General features: G+C 37.4%; 2 protein-coding genes across 5 annotated transcripts; both read left to right on the top strand.

The window, feature by feature from the left end:
* Nucleotides 1-368: 368 nt before the first annotated feature.
* On the top strand, nt 369-3,749 carry LOC130746288 (protein KINESIN LIGHT CHAIN-RELATED 1-like). Its single transcript, XM_057598862.1, has 3 exons — nt 369-1,012; nt 1,427-2,335; nt 3,190-3,749. Exons 1-3 carry the CDS (start codon nt 405-407, stop codon nt 3,422-3,424), a joined length of 1,752 nt encoding a protein of 583 aa, XP_057454845.1. The 5' UTR covers nt 369-404; the 3' UTR covers nt 3,425-3,749.
* Nucleotides 3,750-5,343: 1,594 nt separating this feature from the next.
* On the top strand, nt 5,344-23,110 carry LOC130746287 (uncharacterized). Of its 4 annotated transcripts, none has more exons than XM_057598859.1 (16): nt 5,344-5,933; nt 6,807-9,533; nt 9,647-10,076; nt 11,697-11,925; nt 12,276-12,440; nt 12,657-12,929; nt 14,139-14,376; nt 15,068-15,402; nt 15,505-16,902; nt 16,986-17,042; nt 18,803-19,231; nt 19,700-19,923; nt 20,380-20,513; nt 21,563-21,805; nt 21,888-22,066; nt 22,365-23,110. In XM_057598859.1, the coding sequence occupies exons 1-16, from the start codon at nt 5,516-5,518 to the stop codon at nt 22,479-22,481; spliced, it is 7,596 nt and encodes a 2,531-aa protein (XP_057454842.1). In that variant the 5' UTR covers nt 5,344-5,515; the 3' UTR covers nt 22,482-23,110. The 4 variants fall into 4 exon arrangements, with proteins under 4 accessions (XP_057454842.1, XP_057454841.1, XP_057454843.1 ...); XM_057598858.1 differs by having other exon boundaries at nt 5,345-5,933; nt 14,139-14,384; nt 15,016-15,402; XM_057598860.1 differs by having other exon boundaries at nt 5,572-5,933; nt 6,827-9,533; nt 14,139-14,384; nt 15,016-15,402.
* Nucleotides 23,111-24,136: the final 1,026 nt, after the last annotated feature.

Here is a 24,136-nt window from a genome sequence, read left to right as displayed (position 1 = left end):
CTTCTCTTCTCTGTAATTATCCAATTCTTCTTCCATTTCCAACTTCCAACACTCTCTCTGCAATCATGGATTTTGTGTGTCTGTTCATCCCTTTTTTCCTCGTCAAGCTTGTCCTCAAAATCAAACTAAACCACCCTAACTCCATGATCATGAGGCGTCTATTCCAAGCAACGTTCCACTACCATCCCTAGCTAATCCATTACCATTCCTCATCATCATCATTCACCATCATCATCCAACCTTCACTTTCTTTATTCCAATTGCAATACCACTCATTCTCACTTCACCTTCATCATGTAAATATATATATATATATATATATATATATATATATATATATATATATATATATATATATATATATATATATATATATAAACCTCACAACTCACACCCTCTCAATCATGGGTATTGATTCAAATCTTCAATACGTGATAGAGTTGTTGTCACCCCTGAAAACCCCACCTCAAATGCAGTCTTTTAGCGCTTTCCTCCGAGCACCGCCGCAGAATGAATCCTCCGATCACCTTAACCGGAACCCTCCACCGGCGGTGAAGCGAACGGTGAAGAAAACACTGATCATCGACGAGTCTTCACTGGAAAACTCTGATCTGGGTCCGTTTCTTCTGAAGATGGCCCGAGACACCATAGCTTCGGGTAATGATGACCCGGAAAAGGCATTGGACTACGCTATTCGGGCCTCCATGAATTTCGAGCGGTGTTCGGGTCCGGGTCTGGAGCTTGCCACGTGTCTGCATGTTGTGGCGGCGATTTACAGCGGGTTGGGACGGTTGGGTGAGGCGGTTGAGGCTTTGGAGCGGTCCATTTTTCTGTTGGATACTGAAAACGGGTCGGATCATGCTATGGCGAAGTTTTCTGGGTATATGCAGCTTGGTGATACGTATTCAATGACTGGATATTTGGATAGATCCATTTCGTGTTATGAGTCGGGTTTGAAGATCCAAATTGAGACTCTGGGTAAGTCCGACCCGAGAGTTGCAGAGACTTGCAGGTAAAGTAACAAACCTTATCCTGTTATCCATCATGTTGATTTTGATATGCCCACATGTTAATGTACCCTTATATATATAAACCTCACAACTTGCTGATAATTTTGTTACAATTTTACTTAGAGCTCCGTTGTTAGCACCTCCAATGAGGCCACTTGTTGGGTCAAAACTCAAAAGAACTATCTTTTTAAGGTGAACTGTGAAACTGTTGCCATATTAAATCATGCCTTTTAGGTGAAACTTGCAAATAGTATTTCTGTCTTGGACACTTAACAGAAGTTGGCAATACATATCTAATTTTTTTTCTTATTTCTTCATAATGGTGTTGCTGATATCATGTCTTGTTAATAGGATTAGAACATTATATGATAAGAAGCTGAATTTTTCCTTAAGTAATTGGTTTCCTTGAATGGCAGGTACTTAGCTGAAGCACATGTTCAAGCCATGCAATTTGATGAGGCAGAGCACTTCTGCAAGAAAACCCTCGAAATTCACCGGGAGCATTGCTCAGCTGCCTCCCTTACAGAAGCTGCTGACCGGCGTCTCATGGCTCTTATATGTGAGGCAAAGGGAGATTACGAAACTGCACTTGAGCACCTCATCCTAGCTAGCATGTCAATGATCGCTAACGGGCAAGACACTGAGGTTGCAGATATTGACATCAGCATTGGAGATATTTACTTGTCCCTCTGTCGTTTCGATGAGGCTGTTTTCGCTTATCAGAAAGCACTAACAGTGTTCAAGTCCACCAAGGGCGAGAATTACAATTCAGTGGCACTAGTCTACATTCGCCTCGCCGACCTTTACTACAAGACAGGAAAACTACGCGAGTCGAAATCCTATTGTGAAAATGCGTTAAGAATATACAGCAAACCCGTGCCTGGAACAACAGCTGGAGAGATTGCAAGTGGGTTGACTGAAATCTCAGCTATCTATGAAGCTCTAAACGAGCCTGAGGAGGCGCTTAAGCTATTGCAGAAGGCGGTGAAGTTATTGGAGGATATCCCCGGACAATATAGGACGGTGGCGGGTATAGAAGCTCAAATGGGAGTGATGTTCTACATGGTTGGGAATTATATGGATTCTTGGAAATCTTTTGATAATGCTATCTCCAAGCTGAGAGCCAGTGGAGAGAGGAAATCTGCGTTTTTCGGAGTTGTACTGAACCAGATGGGGTTGGCATGCGTGCAACTGTATAAAATAGGAGAGGCTGCTACACATTTTGAGGAAGCAAGAGAGATATTGGAGCAGGAGTATGGAACATATCATTTGGAAACACTTGGTGTGTATAGCAATCTTGCAGCTACTTATGATGCCATGGGGAGGTAAGTTTTTATTTTTCTTAAAAGATAAGAGAACATTTGCATGCACTGTTTGGTTCTTGTCACATTTTCATGATTGCATCTATGTTTTTTGGGCTTGTACTCTAAGTTACTTTGTGAGCTTCTATTGTCTAAGGTGATATAGCTTGTCCAAATACCTTAGAGCAATATAAACTTTGGTAATCTCTTACTTATATGGATTACAGGATTAGAATAATTTCATGTCACTTGACAATGTTATATTAACTTATATTCTTTTTTTACTCGTCACCATGGGGATTTTATGTGGACAATCATCTTGTTGCCCTGTTCTGTAATTTTGTGATTATCACTCATTATGCTGGAGATGATACTTCTATGGCACGTCCTGAGAAAGGAGTGCTTCTTCCAGTTCCAGTTATTTGACTTAAAAAGTATTTTAATCTTTGTGCATATTTTTTTGTCTCTGGAGAAAGGAATCACTATAGAGTGAATGGTTAACTTGGTCCATGAAAATTTTGCCGCTAACAAGTTAGTTCCTGTAAGAAAAAAGTACGTCGAAAGGTCCTGAGTATATAAAACTCAGACAAGACTAACTTGACCGACATTTTAGCTGACCAAATCTGACCATATGGACTAGACTAACTTGAAGATTTTCTTTGCGCATCCAGAGACTTTCGAACGTATTTCCTTCTTCAATGACTAACTTGCTAGTCACAAAATTTTTCAGGACCAAGTAGAGCATTCACTAAATCACTTAGAGGACTGTTATGATCTGTGAAGTAGAGAATTTCTTGGTATATAAGATATATACTGATGTGAAGATTGCTTCTTGGTGGATGAAAAAAATTTATTTATTTTAATGTTATTGTGTGCAGAGTTGAAGATGCCATTGTGATATTGGAATACATACTCAAGATGAGAGAAGAAAAGCTTGGAACTGCAAATCCTGATGTTGATGATGAAAAGAAAAGACTGTTTGAGCTTTTGAAAGAATCAGGAAGAGTTCGGAATAGAAAGGGAAAATCACTAGAAATCCTCATAGATTCCAACACCTTAAAGATGAAGAAGGAAGCAAAAAGGAGATGGGCTTCATTTGGTTTGAAAACTTAGAAGAGGGCCTTGTTCTTCTCTCCTTTACACGATCTCTTTTGTTTTGCATTTGGGAGAATTTGTGAAGGTTTTGGACTGAAGGAGCTTCCTTGTTCCTATATATTTTAACAGTAATGATAGTTTCATATGATTTTTGTGACATAATTTAATTTTGAAGAAAAAAGGAGAAAGATAAGAGAGGAAATGAGTGCTGATGATTAATATTTGGAATTATGTGAAGGAAAGTCATGTAAAAGTGATATAATTCATTTTGTTTCCTTTTTGTTTTGTTGCTTGGTGATTAATTATCTTATATATCATATCCTTTACTTGATTATGTCGTTAACATTAGATTCTGAGTAAATAATCCTTTGCTTAATCTTATAGACTTCTTTTTGTTTATCATACTATCCGTTGTGTATCACACTTCTTTGTAATTTCTTTGAGAAATCAAACTTAGACAAGGTGAAAGCCTTGTGTTTGTGATTTCTGTAAAAATTCAGCTTAGTCGCGATGCAAACCTGTTTGCTCTCTGAGCCTTCATCTGAGATGGAAATCTCATCTTTCAAAAACTCTTTAAGAATTCCAATTCTTTTGTAACGCAATGCTTTAATGACAAAACTTTGACTAACATATTTTCCATAACTTTCATCTAGGATTTTATTTATAAATCTGGAATTAAGGTTTATAATCAGAGTTTAAAGAATCAACATGAGCAATTGAAGATTTGCTAATACATGTGAGCAAAAGAACATCTAAGCCAATTTCCCTTCGTTGGAGTTCTTCCCACGAACATCTGCCTTCCTCAAGATGATATGTCGCATGGGAAATTTCCTTAAAATACCTTAGAGTTATATCTTGCAGTCATGAAAGTCATGCTATTTTTTTCTTTAAGGTGCGCTTTTGCTCCCATCTCATCAACAAAGTTTAACTCCTCTAAAATAAGTGTTGTTTTTTCATAACCATTTTTATTATTCCCTGCTAGAAGAATCATGTTATGTGATTTTAGTTTTCAAATAACAATATTTTAATATTGGAAATATTAATATGTTTAAATAATTTGTTTCGTTCCACCATTTTTTAATGCATCAGAAAACTACGTTAAAGATTAACTACAAAACTAAAAATGAGTTTCTAACTCATAGAACATAATATCTAGCACCGGACAGTCGACGGACGAGAGCAACCCCCAAATTTTGCAATGCAATTTGTCACAAGCACAACATTACACTCACAAGGGATCCGGCGAATATACATTAACCAATTCTTTGCAAGCAAATCATTAATATTTTTGACAACCGGCAAAGTCTCTGAATTTTCCAAAGAAGCTAACAGGTCCTCATAGTCCACCTCACACGCAACCTTCCTAAGTCCTCAACGCCAAGCCAACTCCAAACCATGTCTAATAGCCAAAGCTTCCTCCACAAGAGAATCACCCCCTGCCGCAAAACCCACAATCCAGGACCCATTCACATCTCGAATTAGGCTACCAACACCCATACTATTCTCACACTCACGAAAGTTGGCATCAACATTCAGCTTGACATACCCCGCCATTGGTGGCTCCCATCGGTTACACACCAATCCCTCCCTCTCGATATCAAGGTACTTTCCCAACACCATCGCGAACTCATCATGATCATAGGAAGTTCGCCTCCACGCATCATTGACATACCAAAGTTTCTCTTCAAACACCACATTGTTCCTCACTTTTAATTTTCCCATAAACCAACGAGAAACGTAGAACTACTTATAACTAGAGCCTAGAGATTACAAGTCTTGATTCGGGCTAAATATACTTTATCTTATGCCAGATTCGAACCTAAGACTTATTAATATTTAGAGATATTTCAATCCAACAAATCATTCGGGAAAATCTACATATTTCAATTAATCATATGTAAATTATGAAACCAAACATTAATTAAGTAAATGACTCCTCCCACCAAGAATTTGTTGTTCCAAGTCCTACTCATAATTTGTTGGGACTGACAGAGAGAGTTTCATGATCAGTTATCACGATCCTGTTATGCGAAGTTTTTTCACTCGAGATGAGTTGATTCACGCTTTCTTCTTCTTTGTTCCTCAGATGAATCGAGAGAGAGAGGAACAATGATACACACAGAGAACACAGAGACAACAACCTCTTCTTCTCCAAACATGAACACCAACAACAACAAGAGCATCATCATCAATCATCTTCCCCTCAATCTCCTCAGATCCGAGGTGGTCACACCCGCCCCCACCTTCTCCGATTCCACCATCGATTTCCTCCCTCACTTTGCCGGCTACTCATGGCTCGCGTATGGAGCTTCTTCCCTCCTCGTCATCACCCACTTCCCTTCTCCTCTCTCCCCTCACCAAACCCGCTTTGGACCCATTTTCCGTCAAGTCTTCGAGCTCTCCGCAGATCACTCTTCACCCGTCGCTGCTGTCTCCTGGTGCCCCGACACCCCCTCCTCCGGTGACCTCGCTGCCGCTGCCGAAAATTGCATCTGGGTTTTCAACCATGATTCTGCCACGTCTAATGGTAACTCAAAGTTTGATTTTTTTTCTTTTGGATTTTTGTTTAAGTACTGAAATAATTGTTAGTTTTCATAGAAACTACTATAATTTGGAGGGTGATGTTGTGCTTAGTCAGCTAAAAATCTGTTTTGTTAGTTAAGGTGATTCTATAGGTTTGTATCAGACACTTATGATTGATGTGAATTGTGAAATAAACTGTGAAGTACTAAGTAGCTGTTGAATTCTAATCCTTCTGACATAGTGAGCAAAGAGCTGTGTGTACATATAGATTCTCAACTGTTTGGTTGTTAAACTTCAAATAAAGGGGCAGGAAGGATGCTCATCATTGCGCATATGATAATCATGTCTTTTTTACTTTTATATTTCACTCAATTCTGAAACTGAAGAGAAGTTGGGTTCTATTTTGTCATGCTGATTTTTGTGCTGAGGGGGGAAATCAGATACCATGCATATTAAGAAGTTTGGGGACTGGTCCAAGAACATTATTTAGAAAGTGAGGATTTGACTGAATATTAAGAAGTTACCTTTTGTATTAGTTTCAGTTCTGAGCTAGTGAGCTAGTGGTACCATAAAATATGTACTTTTTAAAGTATTTCTAATTGTTTGTATGGTGTATATTTTGGAGGGGTTTATAGATATGCAAAGAGACTGACAAGCTTTGATTAATTCTTGTGCTTTTCTGGTTTTATTTTTTGCGTTCTTTTTTCTTCAATTTCTTCCTAGGAAGATATCTTATCCTCTTTTCTTGCACTTCTTTCTTTCTCATTTCAAATTATTTATTCTTTTCAGAAAAGAGAGAAAATTTTACAATACGAAATGAGCCATCTCTTCAATTAGCTCCATATATTAAAAACAAAGTCTTGTCACTCATATTCAGGTTCTTTTTGTTGGAGCCAGAATGCAGTGCTTGTACAACAGACGAAAGTGGGAGCCATCAGATGGACAGGATCAGGGGATGGAATTATATCTGGTGGAATGGAGGTAGTCTTCTGGAAAAGAATTAACAAGTGTTGGGAAATTGCTTGGAAGTTTAAAGCAGATCAACCCCAAACTCTTGTTAGTGCAACATGGTCTATTGAGGGCCCTTCGGCAACTGCAGCACATCCTAGTAAAGAACAGATTGGAGGCTCCTTAATCAGCGAGGTGAGCAAATGTGTATTAGTATGCCAAAGCAATGGGCTATCTGAATATTCAAAAGTCAAACTGCATCATCCTCTACCTGTTGTAATGATTCAATGGAGACCATCAAGGGGAAAGCTAAACAGATATGGTAGGAATTCAATAAAGAATGTATTACTCACTTGCTGCTTAGATGGAACTGCAAGGTTATGGAGTGAGATTGATAATGGAAAGGTCAGAAGGGCTGGGAAGGACATCAATGATCAGAAGAACACAGGGTGCTCTTTTTGTGCTGTTGCTGTTATTGAGATTAATCAGACCTTAAATGGAGTTCTTGGTTCAGATATATTTGTGTCATGGGGGATGGAAATCGAGGGAATATTTAGAGCAGGTGAAAGAATCAAACAAGTTTTTTCCAAAGAAGGATCTGAGCATGATGTTAGAAAATGTGATTGGTTAGTTGGGTTTGGTCCCGGGATGTTGCTTAGCTTTTGGGCTGTCCACTGTCTTGATGATGTTTCCCCGCTGAGATTCCCCCGAGTTACATTGTGGAGGAGAATTGAACTCCAAAACCAAGACATAGAAAATGTTTTTAAGTTTGACTTATCTAATTTTAGAAATGCATTAGTTTTGCATAAAGTCAATACACTGAGAAACTGCTTGTCTGGCCCCCCTATGATATGCTCTCCACTGCAGTTATTACCTTGTAATTCCTTAGTTTGGTCATTTTTCCATATTCAAACATTGCATGATACTGTGGAGAACTCCTGTGATAATGACGATACAGATAACATCTCCTCTCGTTTGATTGGTGGAGTTTTAAATTTAGATGGACACAGCGGAAAAATTTTAAAGGTTTCAATTCACCCTTATATATGCAAAGTTCAATTTGCTGCTTCTCTGGATTCTAATGGACTGCTGCTTTTTTGGTCACTATCTAACATTTCAAACAGCATTTTGGGGTGTCCAACTTTGGTTCCTACTTGGGAACTCCTTGGAAAGCTTGCAACTCAAGACTCATGCTCCAAGTATACAAGCTTGACATGGGCACCTTCAATAGTTGGTGATAAACTGGTTTTTTTTATGGGACATACCAGGGGGGTTGATTGCTTCATAGTCAACATTAGTCGAACCGAGGAAGAAAACATAGAATGTCACTACTTATGCACCATTCCTTTCAGTGGCCATGGTCCTTATGAGGATGGCCCATCTGATATCTTTGCAATACCTCTGACTTCTACTTGCAATAAAACATTATGTAGAAATAAACTTATGCTATTGGCAGTTTGGATGGGGAAATTTCAGGCCCTATCATGGGAAGTTAACATGCACTCTTTTGACATATCAACAAGCTGTTGTGAATGCAATTTTGATTCTAATAGCCTTGATGACTGCAGTGTTTGGGCATTTCAAAGTACATTTGCTAATAAAAGGTATTGCGTTACTGTAATTCCATGTTCATCTGAGTTTCCAAGTTCTGATGATATGGTTACTAGTTTTGCTGTAGCTGATTCAGGCACTCTGAGTTGTAAACAACAGGAGTTCGGTTTTGCAAGTGATCTTTGCAGTAGTTATCCTACATATATCATGGCCACTGGCTGCTTTGATGGTAGCTTAAAACTTTGGAAAAGTAACCCTGGAACCCCGTCGACCCTGCACTTGCCATGGGAGCTTGTGGGTATGTTTGTTGCACACGACGGTCCTATCAAGGGCATATGTTTCGCTGATTGTGGTAAAAAAATTGCTACATTCTGCAACAAAAACAAATCAAATGCTGTCAATACCATCCATATATGGGATGCTGTAAATCTGATCACCACAGGGACTTTTATTTTGGAAGATAAACTAACACCTGAAAGTGATGTTATTACTCTGAAGTGGTTAGCTTTAGGGACTGGTGACTTATTGCTTGGAGTTTGTTTGCAAAATGGATTGCATGTATATGCTCAGAAGCATTATGACGGTCTGAATTTGTCCAACTCTGTTAGTTTTCCAAAAATGAATCTATGGGTTCGCATTGCATTTGCTCACACTGACATTCCAATTTATGATTTTGTGTGGGGACCCAGAGCTGCAGCAGTGGTAATCCATGGAAATTACTTTAGTATATTCAGTCATTGGTTGTTTTATATGGATAAGAAGCAAAAGAGTAATTTTCATCCTTGTCATTCAGAGCCAAATGCCTATAATTGCAAAGGTGAAATATATGAAGACATACTTTCTGCAGTTTTTACTGATGGCGACACTGGTGACTTCAGAGAACTGTCAACAGGAGACAGTCCTGCAGATTGTGATTCCAAGCAGTCCATCAAAATAAATATCAAGGACCATAACCTATCCAGTAGCTTGTTTCTGGCCAAGGAACAATTAAAATCTGAACCTCTTACCATGGTTGGTTTATGGAGCATCTTAGAAGTAGCTGAGATAATTAGTGGGTCTTTGCCTACTTATCACCCTGATGTACTACATACGAATATAAGTTCAGGTAATGGTTGAGTAAATTGTTATCTTCAAGGATGATTGATGAGCCAGCTAATTTACTGATCATCTAATGAGAATTATGTGATCAAAGTTTTAATCTTTTTTAATGTTTTTCAGGCAATTGGAAACGTGCTTATGTAGCTCTGAGGCATCTTGTTGAATGTCTGGCTTCTAATTATGATCCTCAAAAGAAACATATCTCCAAAAGAAATGCTCTTCCAAATATCATATTGTCATACTATTTCGAAGGCCGTATATTAGAAAGTTCCCAAGATAAGGGATTCCATTGGAGTGGGGATGTTTCTTCAATGTCATCAATTTCACAGGCTCCATATTATTCAGGTTCCAGTGCTGAAAATAACAGCATTCCCACCTCGACAAGATCTGAGCTAAATGGCTTTATTGAATCTCTTGAGAAATTTCCCGATATACCCCTTTGGATCAACATAGAGAAGACACAGATTCTTGCAATTATTGATCTGCTAAGTGAAGTTTGTAGCTCAGACTCATCTTCTGCATATCAAAGTCTCGATGAACCTGGGCGGAGGTATTCTTGAACTTATTCAATATTCTTATGGTTTCCTAGTCCGTCTTCCTTTGTCTTTTATTATTTTACATTTTTGTTATCATTTTGATTAGTGATTAATTAACATTGTTGACCTGCAAGGGCCTGGATAAATGGCAAATTGGAAGAAACTACATCGATAAATCCATGATGGAAATTTAGAAGTACAGAACAAAATAGGAAACCAAGTATATGAAGTCTTCAATTGATGTTTTTTCTCTGAATCTCTGCAATAGTATTTAGACTTTCTTGAAAAGTCATCCACTAGGCTTCATGAGACACATGCACCTAAGTTGGAAAACTACCCAAGCTATAAAACTGGAATCAGAAAACAGCAAGGAAGAATTTTTATTCACCTCATCAGGTTGCACCTCCAATTCTTCCACAGTCCTCACGAATCTTCTGTAGTAGCTAGTTAAGCCAAGGAGTCCCCCCATCACCTTAGTGTGTCCTTAGGGGTGGGCTAAAGCCATATAGCTTCTAAAGAGATCTTCATCATCATCTCCAACCTGCAGATGGCCTTGCAATCTGAATTACGACCCTTGTCCAACGCCTCCAATGACTTTTCCAGCATTCCATTCTTCCCCCCATCTTTTTACCAAGCATATGGGTCGTTCCAGGCCACAACTCCAAACCAGAGCTCCAATACCAGTTTGATAAAACTTTCAGTAAACAACAAGAAATTTTATTGAGGAAATCCTCATTTCCAATCTGCACCAATGTGGTAGCAGGCCTGGATAAGTGAAAGAATGACAGAATATGATGATATTCACTTGGAGAGGACCTCTCCCACCACTCAGTATTACCAATTAGTTTCCCTTCTATTCTACCTTCTGCTACTTATTTCTATCTTCTCTCCTGACCTCTACAAAACTATCCAGAGTTAGTTATTAATTATTACAGTTGTCAAAAATTGGTATCACAGCTCTGGGGTTATGTTCCCCTGTTTCTCTCCTATTTCTTCTCCTCACATACAACCTCCTAGTTGGAGGCACCTATTGAAATCATATTACTTTATATTACTACTATGGTTATTGCATTTGAACTTCAATGGAAAAGCACCTAAGGTAGCTTTGTTCTAGGATGCCATTTAGTTTGATTTATGCCCTAACTTATCTCATGAGAATTATTAAATTATAATGTCACGTATGATATTCAGACTAAATGGGGGCAAAGGAAGAAAAAGGGGTTATCTAAATAGACAGTTTCTTATTTTCTAGCAGTTAGTTGAAAAATTTTAAATTAACTTTATACACTGTCTGGACATTCCAACAAATTCTCTTACCATCAACAACATGCCATACCATGTATCTGCTGCCCCTTTAAGAACTATGTGCTCTGTTAGTACTTTCACTGTGGAGATTCAATGACCTAAAATATGTAAATCATATTGTTCACATGTCAAAATACATTAAACAAATGGTTGTGGAACTTCCAAACAATGGGGTGTGGAGTGCCAATGTAGATATTACTGTAAAATGAGCTCAGGGGATGATATATGTGTGTGTGAGAAAATCATATGGCGATGATGGTGAGACTTGATGTGTGTATGATTGCTTTTGTATACATGATAGTGATGTGGTTCTAAACTTTTCATTGTAGGTTTTGGGTTTCCCTCAGGTTTCAGCAACTGCTTTTTCAACGGAAGTTTGCTAGAGCTGCATCTTTTGAAGAGTTGCTTGTTAACTCAAGGTTGTTTGTGTGGGCTTACCACTCTGATTGCCTAGAAAATTTATTCGGTTCTGTCATACCTAATGAACCATCATGGCAAGAAATGCGTGCTTTGGGTATGGGCTTTTGGTTTGCTAGCATACCTCAGTTGCGTGCAAGGGTAATGCTTGGTCCTTTTCTATTTTCCTTTCTTCTCCATGTTCTACAATCTACACGGGGAAACAAGCATGAAACAAAATCTTGAAGTCTCTCTCTCTCTCTCTCTCTCTCATTTTCAAGTTTCTGCACTCCTATCACTTTTACACTCTTAATTTATGCTGATCGCATGATGTTGCAAGAAAAACAGACTTTTCTCATCGGCTTTGAAAAATTTGCAATTACTGATTTAACCTTTGTTTATGTGATTATCATTTGTTGATTATTGTTTTAAGAACTAAGAATCTTTCATTGTTTAATTCACTTTTTCCAGTTCAAATAGTTTAAGTACTTCCTTTATTCCTCGTATCTCAGATGGAGAAATTGGCAAGAGCACAGTATTTGAAGAGCAAAAATCCTAAGGATTGTGCCTTGTTGTATATTGCATTGAACAGAATTCAAGTTTTGGCTGGCCTTTTCAAAATCAGCAAGGATGAGAAGGACAAGCCTTTAGTGGGTTTTCTTTCACGCAATTTTCAGGTAAATTGTCTGGAAATACATCTGCAAGTAGAGTTTTTTGAATGCCTCCTTCATTTGTGCTAAGAAGGAACTACTAGTTAGACCAATAGAGTTATATATATTTGTATTTCCTTTCATGGAGTATATAAATTTCAAATTTCCTTGTCCTACATGCATTTGTTTTATCATGCTCATGGTATTATACCATTGTAAGTAATCATATCAAGTTGATTACAGGAAGAGAAAAATAAAGCTGCTGCTTTAAAAAATGCTTATGTCTTACTGGGAAAGCATCAGCTGGAATTAGCAATAGCTTTCTTTTTGCTTGGAGGTGATCATTCGTCTGCTATAAATGTTTGTGCTAAGAACCTTGGGGATGAACAGCTTGCACTAGTCATTTGTCGCCTACTTGAGGGCCATGGTGGACCACTGGAGCATCACCTAATTACAAAGTATATACTTCCATCTGCGATTGATAAAGGAGACTACTGGCTTTCAAGCCTTCTGGAGGTGCTCCAAATACTTTCATTCATTTATCCATAGAGAATGTTATTCTCTGCTCGTAATACTTGTTTGATAAACATATATCTAGCTCTTCTTAATTTGCAGTGTGATATGAGTAATTACAAGAAATATTTTTATATAATGCTATTTTTAATTAAATTCTTTCATAAGTAATTTACAAAATCTCCAAGTATCTGGAATCGCAGACTGCAGAAGATAGGCGTGTTGCGAATACAAGACATTGAATTCTTGATGGTGAAACGTGAAATACTTTATGGATCTGCTTGTTGCAACTTGTCTAGATTCATGACATTATTTGAATTCGATTATGCTTGTATGGAGTCTCTCTCGTGAATATGGTTCTTGTACCCTCCGGGTTCAGCAACCCCGAACCCGGCCTAAGGGTCGGGTCACACTTCAAGTCCATTAAGTTCAACACTTAGGACTTGAGGGGCTGTGTACCCTTTGAGTTTGGCGACCCCAAACCCGGCTTGGGTCTGACCCACATCCCTTCCCCTTCGGCAATAAAGGTGAGTTATGCGCAGACCATAATGCCTCCTCCAATAATGGAGGCTTCTGTAATCCCCCTCCATCTGAATTAATGGTGCCGCCCCATTTATTAGGACAATCATGATATTTGAATGACACCATTAATGTGCCACAAAACCGTCAGAAACCCCCAGCAAAGCAGGGGACAAAGTGAAGATGCCCCAACATCTGGGGCATCTTCACTCATTACGGATTCTGGGGTCTAAGGCTAAGCACCCCAGCGCTCTCTGCTCTACCCCCACCAGAATTTGGAGGGAACAGTTCTAATAATAGCATAAGGTTGCGGGTGGAGATAAGCTTGGTCTCATTTAGGTTACATGATTTACTGACAAACAGCTATTTATATTTTTTCTTATTATGAAATATTTATTTTTCTTTCACAGTCCAAAGATGGACAAAGGCTGAAATGTGGAAAGTCTGATATCTGGGCTGAAATTGAGCAGGCCCAATCTACTTAATCTGTTTTCTTTCTCAGCCCAGAGAAGGGCCTCTGCTGAAATTTGGTCAGTCTGATTTTTTTTGGGGTCAGGTTGGCCTTGTGTGTTTTTTGTAGCCCAGAAATGGAGTTTCACAAAATACTTAATCACATGAAGACAGTGTTATTCTCTGCTTGTAGTGGTTTATTTCATACTTGATCCTAACTGTAACACTCTACTTGATTTGCAGTGGGAAATGGGTAATTATTATCAATCTTTCTATAGAATGCTAGAGTTTTCTGTGAATCCTGTGGCTCAAGAGTCTACCATCATGTCCAATTGTGGTCCTTTTCTAGACCCTACTGTTGGTTCTTATTGCCAAATGCTAGCATCAAAGAATAGCATGCGGAATGCTGTAGGGGAGCAGAATTCTGCCATCCTTTTAAGATGGGCAACTTTGATGACAGTTACTTCCCTAAAAAGATGCGGTAATCCTGTAAGTCATTTTTTACATATTAAGCAATTATTTGAGTTTTATAATTGTACTTGAAAAAGGAGTAAAGTTGAAATACTAGCATACCTAACCAATTCACATTAAAATTTCAACCATTTGTTGAATGTGTTTTAAGCTCTGTTTATCATGGGCTGACGGACATACCCACTCATTTTTCATGTGAGGAATACTTATTGTACCTTTCATTGCTTTATATTTAGGTGTGGTAGTTTTCTACTTTTTTATTGACTATTGAAAATAGAAAAGTTAGTGTCTCATTACCTTGTTTATAGAATGATCCTTTCCAGAAGAAATTCTTGTCTACCTTTTTCAGTGCATTTTTTATGCCCATTCAAGTACCCAGCCAAATGTTAATAAAAACCATTCTGAGAATTTTTAAACAATTCTATAATCCTTATTTTTTTAATTGGTTTTGTTATTCATTCAAGGTTTTTTTTTTTGCTGCACTTTAGATTATTTTCTGCTGCTTTGTCTATTCATAACGTGGTATTGCTTACAGTGATACTTGTCTGTACAATGCCAATATGTGACATTATATCTATGTGTGTAGTGTGTACTGTGTACTCCAACCTATGTGTCTGGTTTGTAAATTTTTGAAAATTTTTGTTTCAAGCTTGAGGCATTGGAGTATTTCTCATCTTCACTGAGCATGCTTGGGACTGCAGATCAAGAGAATGAATTGGGTGATGGACATGTTGTGATATCCAGTACATTAAAGCCTTTGCCAAGAAAATCCTCTAACTGGTTGTCTACTGATGTATCTGTGCATCTGGAGTTTCATATTAAATTGAATTTGGCACTTTGCTACTTATCTAAATTGATAAGAGAGCATCCAAGTTGGCCTGACACTGCTTCAGAATCTGATGGGGAAGCCTCTTGTTCTGATGAGTACATGTTGCAATATGAGAAATCAGTTGAAAGTTTTAAACAAAGGTTATACAAAGGGCTTGCTGTATTTGAACAGAGGTTTTTATTGGCTCCGAGCTGCCTAATCAGTATGGTATGCTCTCCTATTCCAGTTTGTACCCTTTTATGTAAGTGTGACCATTATCAGAAATGTGTTGCCAATGCTCACTCTCTTTTGAATTTCCCTTTTCTTCAGGTTTTACTCTTACTTTGCCATCATGGATTATTGTTCATTGGTCATGATATGACAGATGGATGCACTCAAGAAGAAATGTCTCAAAAGAAGAGTGATATATTTGATGTTTTCAATTTATATCACTCTCCGTTTAAACCCTTCTTTAAGACTGCCGAAGAAATCTCCTTTTTGTATTCAAGATTGTTTTCTGCCTGCAGTATGGAATATTCTCAACGAAGTTCAACTCCTCTTGAGAAAGATGAGTCCAAGTTTTTGGATTCTTCACATTCTCACTTTGAAGGTCTTCTGGTTTCATTGTGGTACTTAAGAGCTAGTTTGAGGACCCAATTGAGTTCTGTTAGCAAAGATTTTATTAAAAAGCATGTTGATATCCTTGATTATTTTGAGTACTATTTATATTTTTCATTAGCTTGGCTTCAAAAGAACTCAGAAGCTCTTTTATTGATGGTGCATCCTTTCTTGATTGAAAATGCTGATGGCCATAATCCTTATGAGATTGATATGGTGAATCTGAAGAAGCTTATACCGAAAATTGCACAGTTGTTGGCTCAAAATTCTTCCGTAACTAATATGGAAAACCTCCAAGTTTCCAAATGTGAAGAAGATAAACTAGTTGCAGATGTAAAGCATTTGGTTCCTGATGATGAAAGATGGAAGATTTTAGGGACCTGCTTGTGGCAACATATGTCTAGATTCATGATATCTAACTTGAATTTGGTTCTTGCTAAAATTGAAGATGATAATTTGTCTGGCACTTTCCACAAAAAACATGCTTATAGGGAGTTGGCACTCATTAATATGGATTATGATAGCATCAGCTTGCCAGAGAAGATTCAGTTAGTCTCATTTTGCTTATGTGATTTCCTGATGACAACAGTTACTCACATTTCTTCTTATCATGTTAAACAACTTGTGGAAATTTTGTGGCAGAAATTGGAGCATGATTCGAATGTAATGACCCTTAAATGGCTAAAACAAACAACAGCATCAGAATACAGTCATGACAGAAACCTGGACATATTGGAACTGGTGAACAGGAAAGATAAATGTTTAGCTCACCAGTTACTATGGGATCACTGTGCTGATCCCAAATTAATATCTGATTGCTTTGCACAGGAAAAGCTCGATTGGTCAAAGGATTTGGACCATAAGCCTACTAAAGGATGGAATGACCTGTATATAATTATGACAGGACTACATAAAACTGATGATTCACGTGGTGATGAATGTAAACTAAGCACTGGATCTTCTAATCATGAAGTCGGATCTCCTGTTAAAGGAATGTTTCTAAGTGATCATGCTTCTGCAAGATCCAACCAGAAAGATATTACTAGTATGAATATTGCAGTTTTCCAGAGTCCCAGAGAAATGTACAAGAGAAATGGAGAACTTTTGGAGGTGATTATCCCTTACATTTAATCATTTTCGCATGGTCACATTTATAGATATATGAGAATGATATTGATGCTACGTTTGAGCAGGCATTGTGTATAAACTCTACTGATCTTCAGGAAGCTGCAGCTGCTAGCAACCGGAAGGTTTGTCCTCTCAATTTCCTGTTATTCTAAAGCATTGGATGTGTTTTTTTAAACACCATTCACTGGGCTGTACTTACTTTATATGCAGTTTAGATTATCATCTGCATGTGATCATTTGGTATGGTTTCTGTTCAATTTATACTCATTGGCTAATAAATTTTTATTGTTCCTTAGGCTTAGAGTTCAGTGTTCAGTCTTTTTTTATTGGTGGGTTGATAGCAGGCTGGTAGCTAAGAAAGTCTATTAAGAGAACAGAGAGTAGCAGCAGGGGAACAACTCCCCATTGAACTGAATCTTACTGAAAAGAGAGTTAGTAACAGTTAGTAGTTAGTTGGGCAGTAGCCATATAAGGAGCATATGGCTAAAGTGTTTAAATTCTTGGAAAATGAGAAGCATGGTAGTTAAAATCATAGGTCAACACATAAGATCGTACAATGATATCATATGAATTTATCTCTCATTATGACATGGTATCAGACCAAGTGGTATGGAATTTGATCCTTGATGCCCCAACCATTCTATTGAAAAGTTGAATTTTAGAATAAGGTATGTGGGCCTGTGCAATATCCAATACTCATGTTTTCTAATTTCCCCTTTTTGTCAACGAGTGCCTAATATACCAATATGTAAATAAAAATATGGATTTGGTTTGGTATTTAGATTGTAATTCTTGTCACCAAGATTGTCAAACTCATGGAGAGTCCATAGACTCGACTTTTTGACTCGTACATATGAAAATATTTAAAAAACTTGTTGTGGTTGCAAATTGCAAAGAGCATGTAATAGTAATACCATGAATGTAACATAATAACTGTTTAATATTCTAAGCTGATAAAGCAAACCACTGAAATAAAATGCAAAAAAAGTTCAGGTTACAATCATACATAAATAACCAAACCATAAGTTCACAATAATGGGCTCACTTTGGATAAGCACAAAACAGTAACTGTGAGAGAGTGGTTAATGGTGTAATGGATAAAATACAAATCAATTGGATCTTCTCTCTTCAAGTTTCAGTACAAACCTTGTTGGTCAAAACAACAGAGGTATACTGTTAAGCATTAGACATTCACAGTAACTCAATTGGCAGTAAACTCGTGATTCCAATTGGGTTTAACTCAGTCCACACATGTTCATCCAAGTGAAGTAAAAAATGAGCTTACAAGCAATTTAACTCGATTTTCTCGCCTAGATATATAAACTCGCAAGTTTGACAACCATGATGTTAGAAGTCCCACATTGGCTAGAGATAGAGCATAGATAGCCTTTATAAGGGTTGTGCAAACCTCAACTCTTGAGCTAGCTTTTGTGGTTGAGTATAGGCCTCCCAATTTCTAATATGGTATCAGAGCATATCCTAGATCCATTTGTTGTTTGTTGTGGAGACCTCCCGTATATGGGGCACCAGTTGTTGTTGATCCCACGTTTCAGGTTGTTCAGTCCTGGACGTGAGGGGGTGTGTTAGAAGTCCCACATTGGCTAGAGATAGAGCATAGATAGCCTTTATAAGGGTTGTGCAAACCTCAACTCTTGAGCTAGCTTTTGGGTTGAGTATAGGTCTCCCAATTTCTAATACATGATTATCACATGTTTGTTTTCATTATAGTTTTGAAATTATAATTGTTTTAGAATTATACTTAATCCTCCTCTTGGATTTATGTTGCATTTCTTTATGTTCAAACTGACTCTAGAAATCTTATGATCCACATCTTACTATATAGAGAAGTATATAAATGTCTGTTTTCTGTTATCTAATTCAGGGTATAGTATTCTTTCATCTGGAAGATGAGGTTCCTTTAAGTGGTGAATCAGACCTTTTGTGGACCAAGGCTGATTGGCCACAAAATGGATGGGCAGGTTCAGAATCCACACCTGCTCCAACATGCGTTTCTCCTGGTGTTGGCCTTGGGAGCAAGAAAGGGGCACACCTCGGTCTAGGTGGAGCAACTGTTGGTGTGGGTTCTTCAGCTTGGCCAAGTAGAGACCTGACAGGTGGTGGAGCATTAGGAATGCTAGGTTATGCTGGTGTTGGTGCCTCTGGATTGGGTTGGGAAATTCAACAAGACTTTGAAGATTTTGTTGATCCACCTGCCACTTTGGAGAACACAAGTACGAAGGCTTTCTCTAGTCATCCAATGAGGCCTTTCTTCTTAGTTGGTTCAAGCAATACACACATTTACTTGTGGGAGGTAAGGAAATCTTTATTTGCTATATATACATGAAAAATGTGACTGTATGTGCTTGTATTTGTATGAAAAAATGTAGAGATGGCCTTCTTTTCCTTTTTATCTCATGGTTTTTTCTTTTGTTATTTGGTGGCCAACTTATCCTATGGTTTGTTGTGTTTGCTTACTTGCTGTTCAAGCTTCATTTACCGTTGCGTATATAATTCTTTTGTCAACAAGGAGGAGGGTGTCGTTTAGTTAATGATTTGTTAAACTAGGTTCTTTTGAATATGGCACCCTTGTTGAATTATTTGGTTCTTTTATAATAAGTTATAGTTCAAGTCTCCATGTCGTCATTGTAAAATACCCCTGCGTGGAAAAATGTTACGTATATGCAGGACATAATATCTAGATTACTCTAGTGCGGTTATTTAATTGCATGTATTGTCAGTATTTCAAGCTTATGGCTAATGAGGAGCATTATGAATACAGTTCAATAAGGATAAAGCTGCTGCTACATATGGAGTGCTGCCTGCTGCCAATGTCCCTCCACCTTATGCTCTTGCGTCAATTTCAGCTGTACAGTTTGACCACGTTGGACACCGGTTTGCCAGTGCTGCATCAGACGGGACTGTCTGCACATGGCAGCTCGAGGTTGGAGGAAGGAGCAATGTTCGCCCAACAGAATCATCCCTCTGCTTTAATGGTCATGCATCGTATGTAGTTTGTTTTTCTCAACTTTCAGTTATAATCTTAGTCTTCCTTGACTTTAAGCTGAGTGAACTGTTGATTCAGAATATGAGTCAAGAATTACTATAAAAGAGGGTTATTTTACACTGTCTGGTCTGCACAGTGAGCAGAAATTGTCTTTTAAGTTTGCTTTCCCAATAGGGTGGCTTTTTTCTGGTACGTGGCAGCACAGGAATGGAAGTCAAGGATAGATTCAAGACAGCTTATCATTAGAACTGTGCTTAAAAACAAAATGTCACCCTTAATAGAACTGATGTATTAACCATTTGATTCATGCTTAGGATAAAATCCAACAAATTTGTCTATTTATGTTTTGTTGGTATGTTTAATTTTTACTTAACTCCTTAGTAAAGACGTTATTTTTGCTTCAATTTACTCTTATAGTCATGTGTAATTGCTAATAAATTCTTGTTTGATATCAGGGATGTCACGTACTTTTCTTCAAGTGGATCAATTGTAGCTGTGGCTGGATATAGCTCTAATAATGTTAATGTGGTGATATGGGATACTTTAGCTCCACCTGCAACTTCTCGAGCTTCCATTTTATGTCATGAAGGTCTTTCTCTAAATTTGATGTATTGATGAATGTTTGTGTATAAGGGATGTTGCATGCAACACTGCAGTGGTCTTTCCGTTATTCATTTATCACAAGATGTGATTTTCTTTCCTACTATGTTATTTTCTAATATGTTCGTAATAAATCTGCATTAGAATCATATTGATATATAATTGAATCTAATAAGAACATATTGGAATAAGGAGAATTATTCTACCACTAATAGCTGAGGATTTATTTCCTTTTTAGGAGGAAATGATGTCTTCAAATTGATGCTTGTATGATTTGATTAAGAGGAGATATTATTCTCTTTTCTAATCTTATAAATTTCAACTTTTTCACTTAGAAGAATGATGGTAGAAAAAAAATCAAATTGTAGACCACTGGGTCATAGAATCCCTAGTACCATGTCCGGAACCAAATATCTCAAATGCTTAAGTGGTTAGATGAAGGCACTAGTATAGTTTTATATTTCCTATTATCTCTATCATGTCATGAACTTGTTATCCTAAAAGCTTAGGCTATTGGGTAGAGGGCTATGAATGATTTAATATCTAACACACTACCTCATGCAAAAGTTGTTTATACTTGTAGTGTAGACAATGTACAGGTTCACTGTGCTTTGTTCTTTAATTTGACTTATGACTGGAACAATGAGGGCAATAAGTATCAAACTCTAGACCCAAGACTAATACTTTGTCATAAATTAGTTATCCCATAAGTTTAAGCTATAGTGTAAAACATTAGTATGATTTTACATCAAACAATACATGACATAATTGAACAACGAATTTTCATGGGTATATATAAAAATTTGATGAAAATTGGGGTGGTCTCACGACTTATTACATGATTAATTTCTTCTATAAAAGAAAAAGTAACATGCATTTTGTTATTTTTTATTTTTATATATTTTGTGTGAAGGGTGAATTACATTCTAAGATTCATGTCCTGTTTTTGTCTACTAAAATGAAGGTTTTCTTGTTACGTTTTATCTGGGAAATTGTGTGCCACATTTTTATGTTCTAACCTTGGCTTTTCTTGTAAAGGTGGTGCACGCTCCATTTCTGTGTTTGATAATCATTTCGGAAGTGGTTCTGTTTCCCCTCTTATCGTGACCGGTGGCAAAGGCGGTGATGTTGGAGTTCATGACTTCCGCTATATTGCTACTGGAAAAGCTAAAAGGCATAGGCGTGCTGATAGCGGTGGGCAAAGCTCCATCACATCTTTGAATTATGAAAAGGACCAGAATATAGATGGGATGCTTTGGTATATCCCAAAGGCCCACTCAGGTAAAGAAAGTTAATTTGCATGGTCGTTACTTTTTATGGTTTAATCTTTATCTAATAATCTGCTTGAATTCTATGATCATAGGAAGTGTCACAAAAATAGTTGCCATCCCAGACACCAGCTTGTTTTTGACTGGAAGCACAGATGGAGATGTCAAGCTCTGGGATGCCCAGAGCACAAAGTTGATACATCACTGGCCAAAGATACATGACAAGCACACCTTTCTGCAGTCAACCTCTCGCGGATTCGGTGGCATTGTTCGGGTAATTTTTTTTCCACACTTGCATGCTAAAATCCAGTGTTTATGAATGAGTTAACCCAAAATCCACCTATTTTAAGGCATAAGAGCCACTCCCAACATCACCAGAGCTGGTTGCTGTGAGAATCATGCTGCTTTAGAACTGGCTCTGTGCTAAACTCAATGCCTTTTCTTGACAAATCTAGGCTCTAGCTAAATGAATTGGGCCAAGTTTTTTTTTGTTTTTCTTTTTTCAAAGAAATAGATAGTTCATCAGAGACAAAAAGTACCCACAGTAATACTGTTAGCTTAAATTGTCACAGGCTGCTGTTACGGACATACAAGTTGTTCCCCATGGTTTTCTTACTTGTGGTGGGGATGGAACGGTAAAGCTTGTGCGGCTGAACAGTCACCTGCATGGCTATGGAGGGGAGTTATGAAAACGCTGGAGATATTTTATTGTTGAGGTTAAACTCTACTATGCCTCAAATTCCCTTCCTGACAGTGGTTCTCTATGAGAGGTGGCTATCATTTTCTGGATTCCTGACTTTGAAAATTGTCATAACAATAATGCACATTGCGGAAGCCACCATCAATTTTGGACAAGGATTCTTCATTGGTATGCTCAGATATTACAAGAGGAAGAGCATAGCTTCATCTGGGATTGGAAGTAGTCCTCAACTTGGCCAAGCAATTCATACCAGCACATGAATATCTCATGCTAGTGAACCTCACCTCTTCTTTGAAGTTTGAACAGAATGCATGGTTCATTTTGATGCTAGTCATTCTTTCTGCATGGTACAGAATTTTAATCAGTGGCCGGCATAGAACTTTGTCAAGATTTTTGATAAGATTTAGTCTCTTTTTTGGGTGTATATTACCTATATGTTTGATTGTTCAGGCATGTCATTCATGAATTTAGACATACTAGGAAACAGAGGACCGGGCTACATGTCTATAGGGTCCCCTGATAGCTTTGTTTTTGTGTACATTTGTAGTCATGCCTCACATCTTGTATATATTGAGAAATTGTTTCATTGATAATATAAGGGCAGTCCTATTACTACCACCCACATACCTTAGCACACCATTCCCTGATTTTTACTATCCCAAAAATACCCTGAATGATAAGCGACACTTTTATTAAGACGTGTCAGTTTTACAATCTTATCCTCTTTTTTAGTTCAAGATACACATGACAAGCAAAGAGAAAGATAATCACACTAAGTTTTTTCTTGATTCACTCGACAAACAAGTATTTTGACCAACAACTTGTCCCTTACAAGTATTCTTTTGCTAAAGGCATTTTCAGATTCAACTCTTACAATACTCTTTGTATCCTTTTCCTCTTGAGTATGATTGCAATCACAAGCAAAAAGGTATTCAAAAAGAGAATTAACAAAAGACTTACTTCAATATAATCCGTTGATGATTGAAAATCAGCTGCAAGAGCTTGCAAGATAAAGTTATATATTAACCACTATTATGAAGCTTTTCCAAAAAATTGAAAAGTTTATTGACAAGGACTATTGTTTTAGATTTGTTAATTAATTTTTATTCTAAAAACTCAAAATAGATTGTGCCAAAAAAGAAAAAGGAAAACCTATTTCAAAGAAGAATTTACTTCAAAATAAGTAGCCTATTGTTAGATTCATCCACCAACTTTTATGTAACCAAAAAAAAAAAGATTCATCCACCAACTTTTACCAAAAAAAATAAATAAATCATTCACCAATCTAAAACTAATGTTCACTTTCAAAAAAAAACTAATGTTCTTATTTTCTTACCAACCAAATTTTGAAACGTGAACCACAATTATGCTCCATAACCTAATTACATGCACAATTTCCAATCAACCCATTTGTAATTTGTGATTTCAAGTTTTCAACAACCATAAAAAACTATGGGCAAGCACATAGTTGATTAGGAACTTTAGAAGTTGACCCACCATCAAAGTATACTTATAAGGCTATGATTGAAATGCGCCTCACCTCACATACAGATACTTTAAAGATGAAATGTCTTATTCTTAACAGCACAATTTTAAATGTAGACAATTATGGCTTAAGTTTAATCAATTCTACTTATTCATTAC

The sequence above is a fragment of the Lotus japonicus genome, chromosome 3 (genome assembly GCF_012489685.1).
Source record: "Lotus japonicus ecotype B-129 chromosome 3, LjGifu_v1.2".
In the NCBI taxonomy this organism is placed as follows: domain Eukaryota; kingdom Viridiplantae; phylum Streptophyta; class Magnoliopsida; order Fabales; family Fabaceae; genus Lotus; species Lotus japonicus.
Note: the sequence above shows the minus strand (reverse complement) of the source record. Positions and strands in the feature narration are given on the sequence as shown.

Bases quoted from the DNA above. Each gene is read 5' to 3' on its own strand.
- LOC130746288 (XM_057598862.1), top strand. From the start codon at position 405: ATGGGTATTGATTCAAATCTTCAATACGTGATAGAGTTGTTGTCACCC. The intron at 1,013-1,426 runs GTAAAGTAACAA...CTTGAATGGCAG, and splicing joins AGAGTTGCAGAGACTTGCAG to GTACTTAGCTGAAGCACATG. The intron at 2,336-3,189 runs GTAAGTTTTTAT...TATTGTGTGCAG, and splicing joins ACTTATGATGCCATGGGGAG to AGTTGAAGATGCCATTGTGA.
- LOC130746287 (XM_057598858.1), top strand. From the start codon at position 5,516: ATGATACACACAGAGAACACAGAGACAACAACCTCTTCTTCTCCAAAC. The intron at 9,534-9,646 runs GTAATGGTTGAG...AATGTTTTTCAG, and splicing joins ACATACGAATATAAGTTCAG to GCAATTGGAAACGTGCTTAT. The intron at 19,924-20,379 runs GTATGTAGTTTG...GTTTGATATCAG, and splicing joins TGCTTTAATGGTCATGCATC to GGATGTCACGTACTTTTCTT.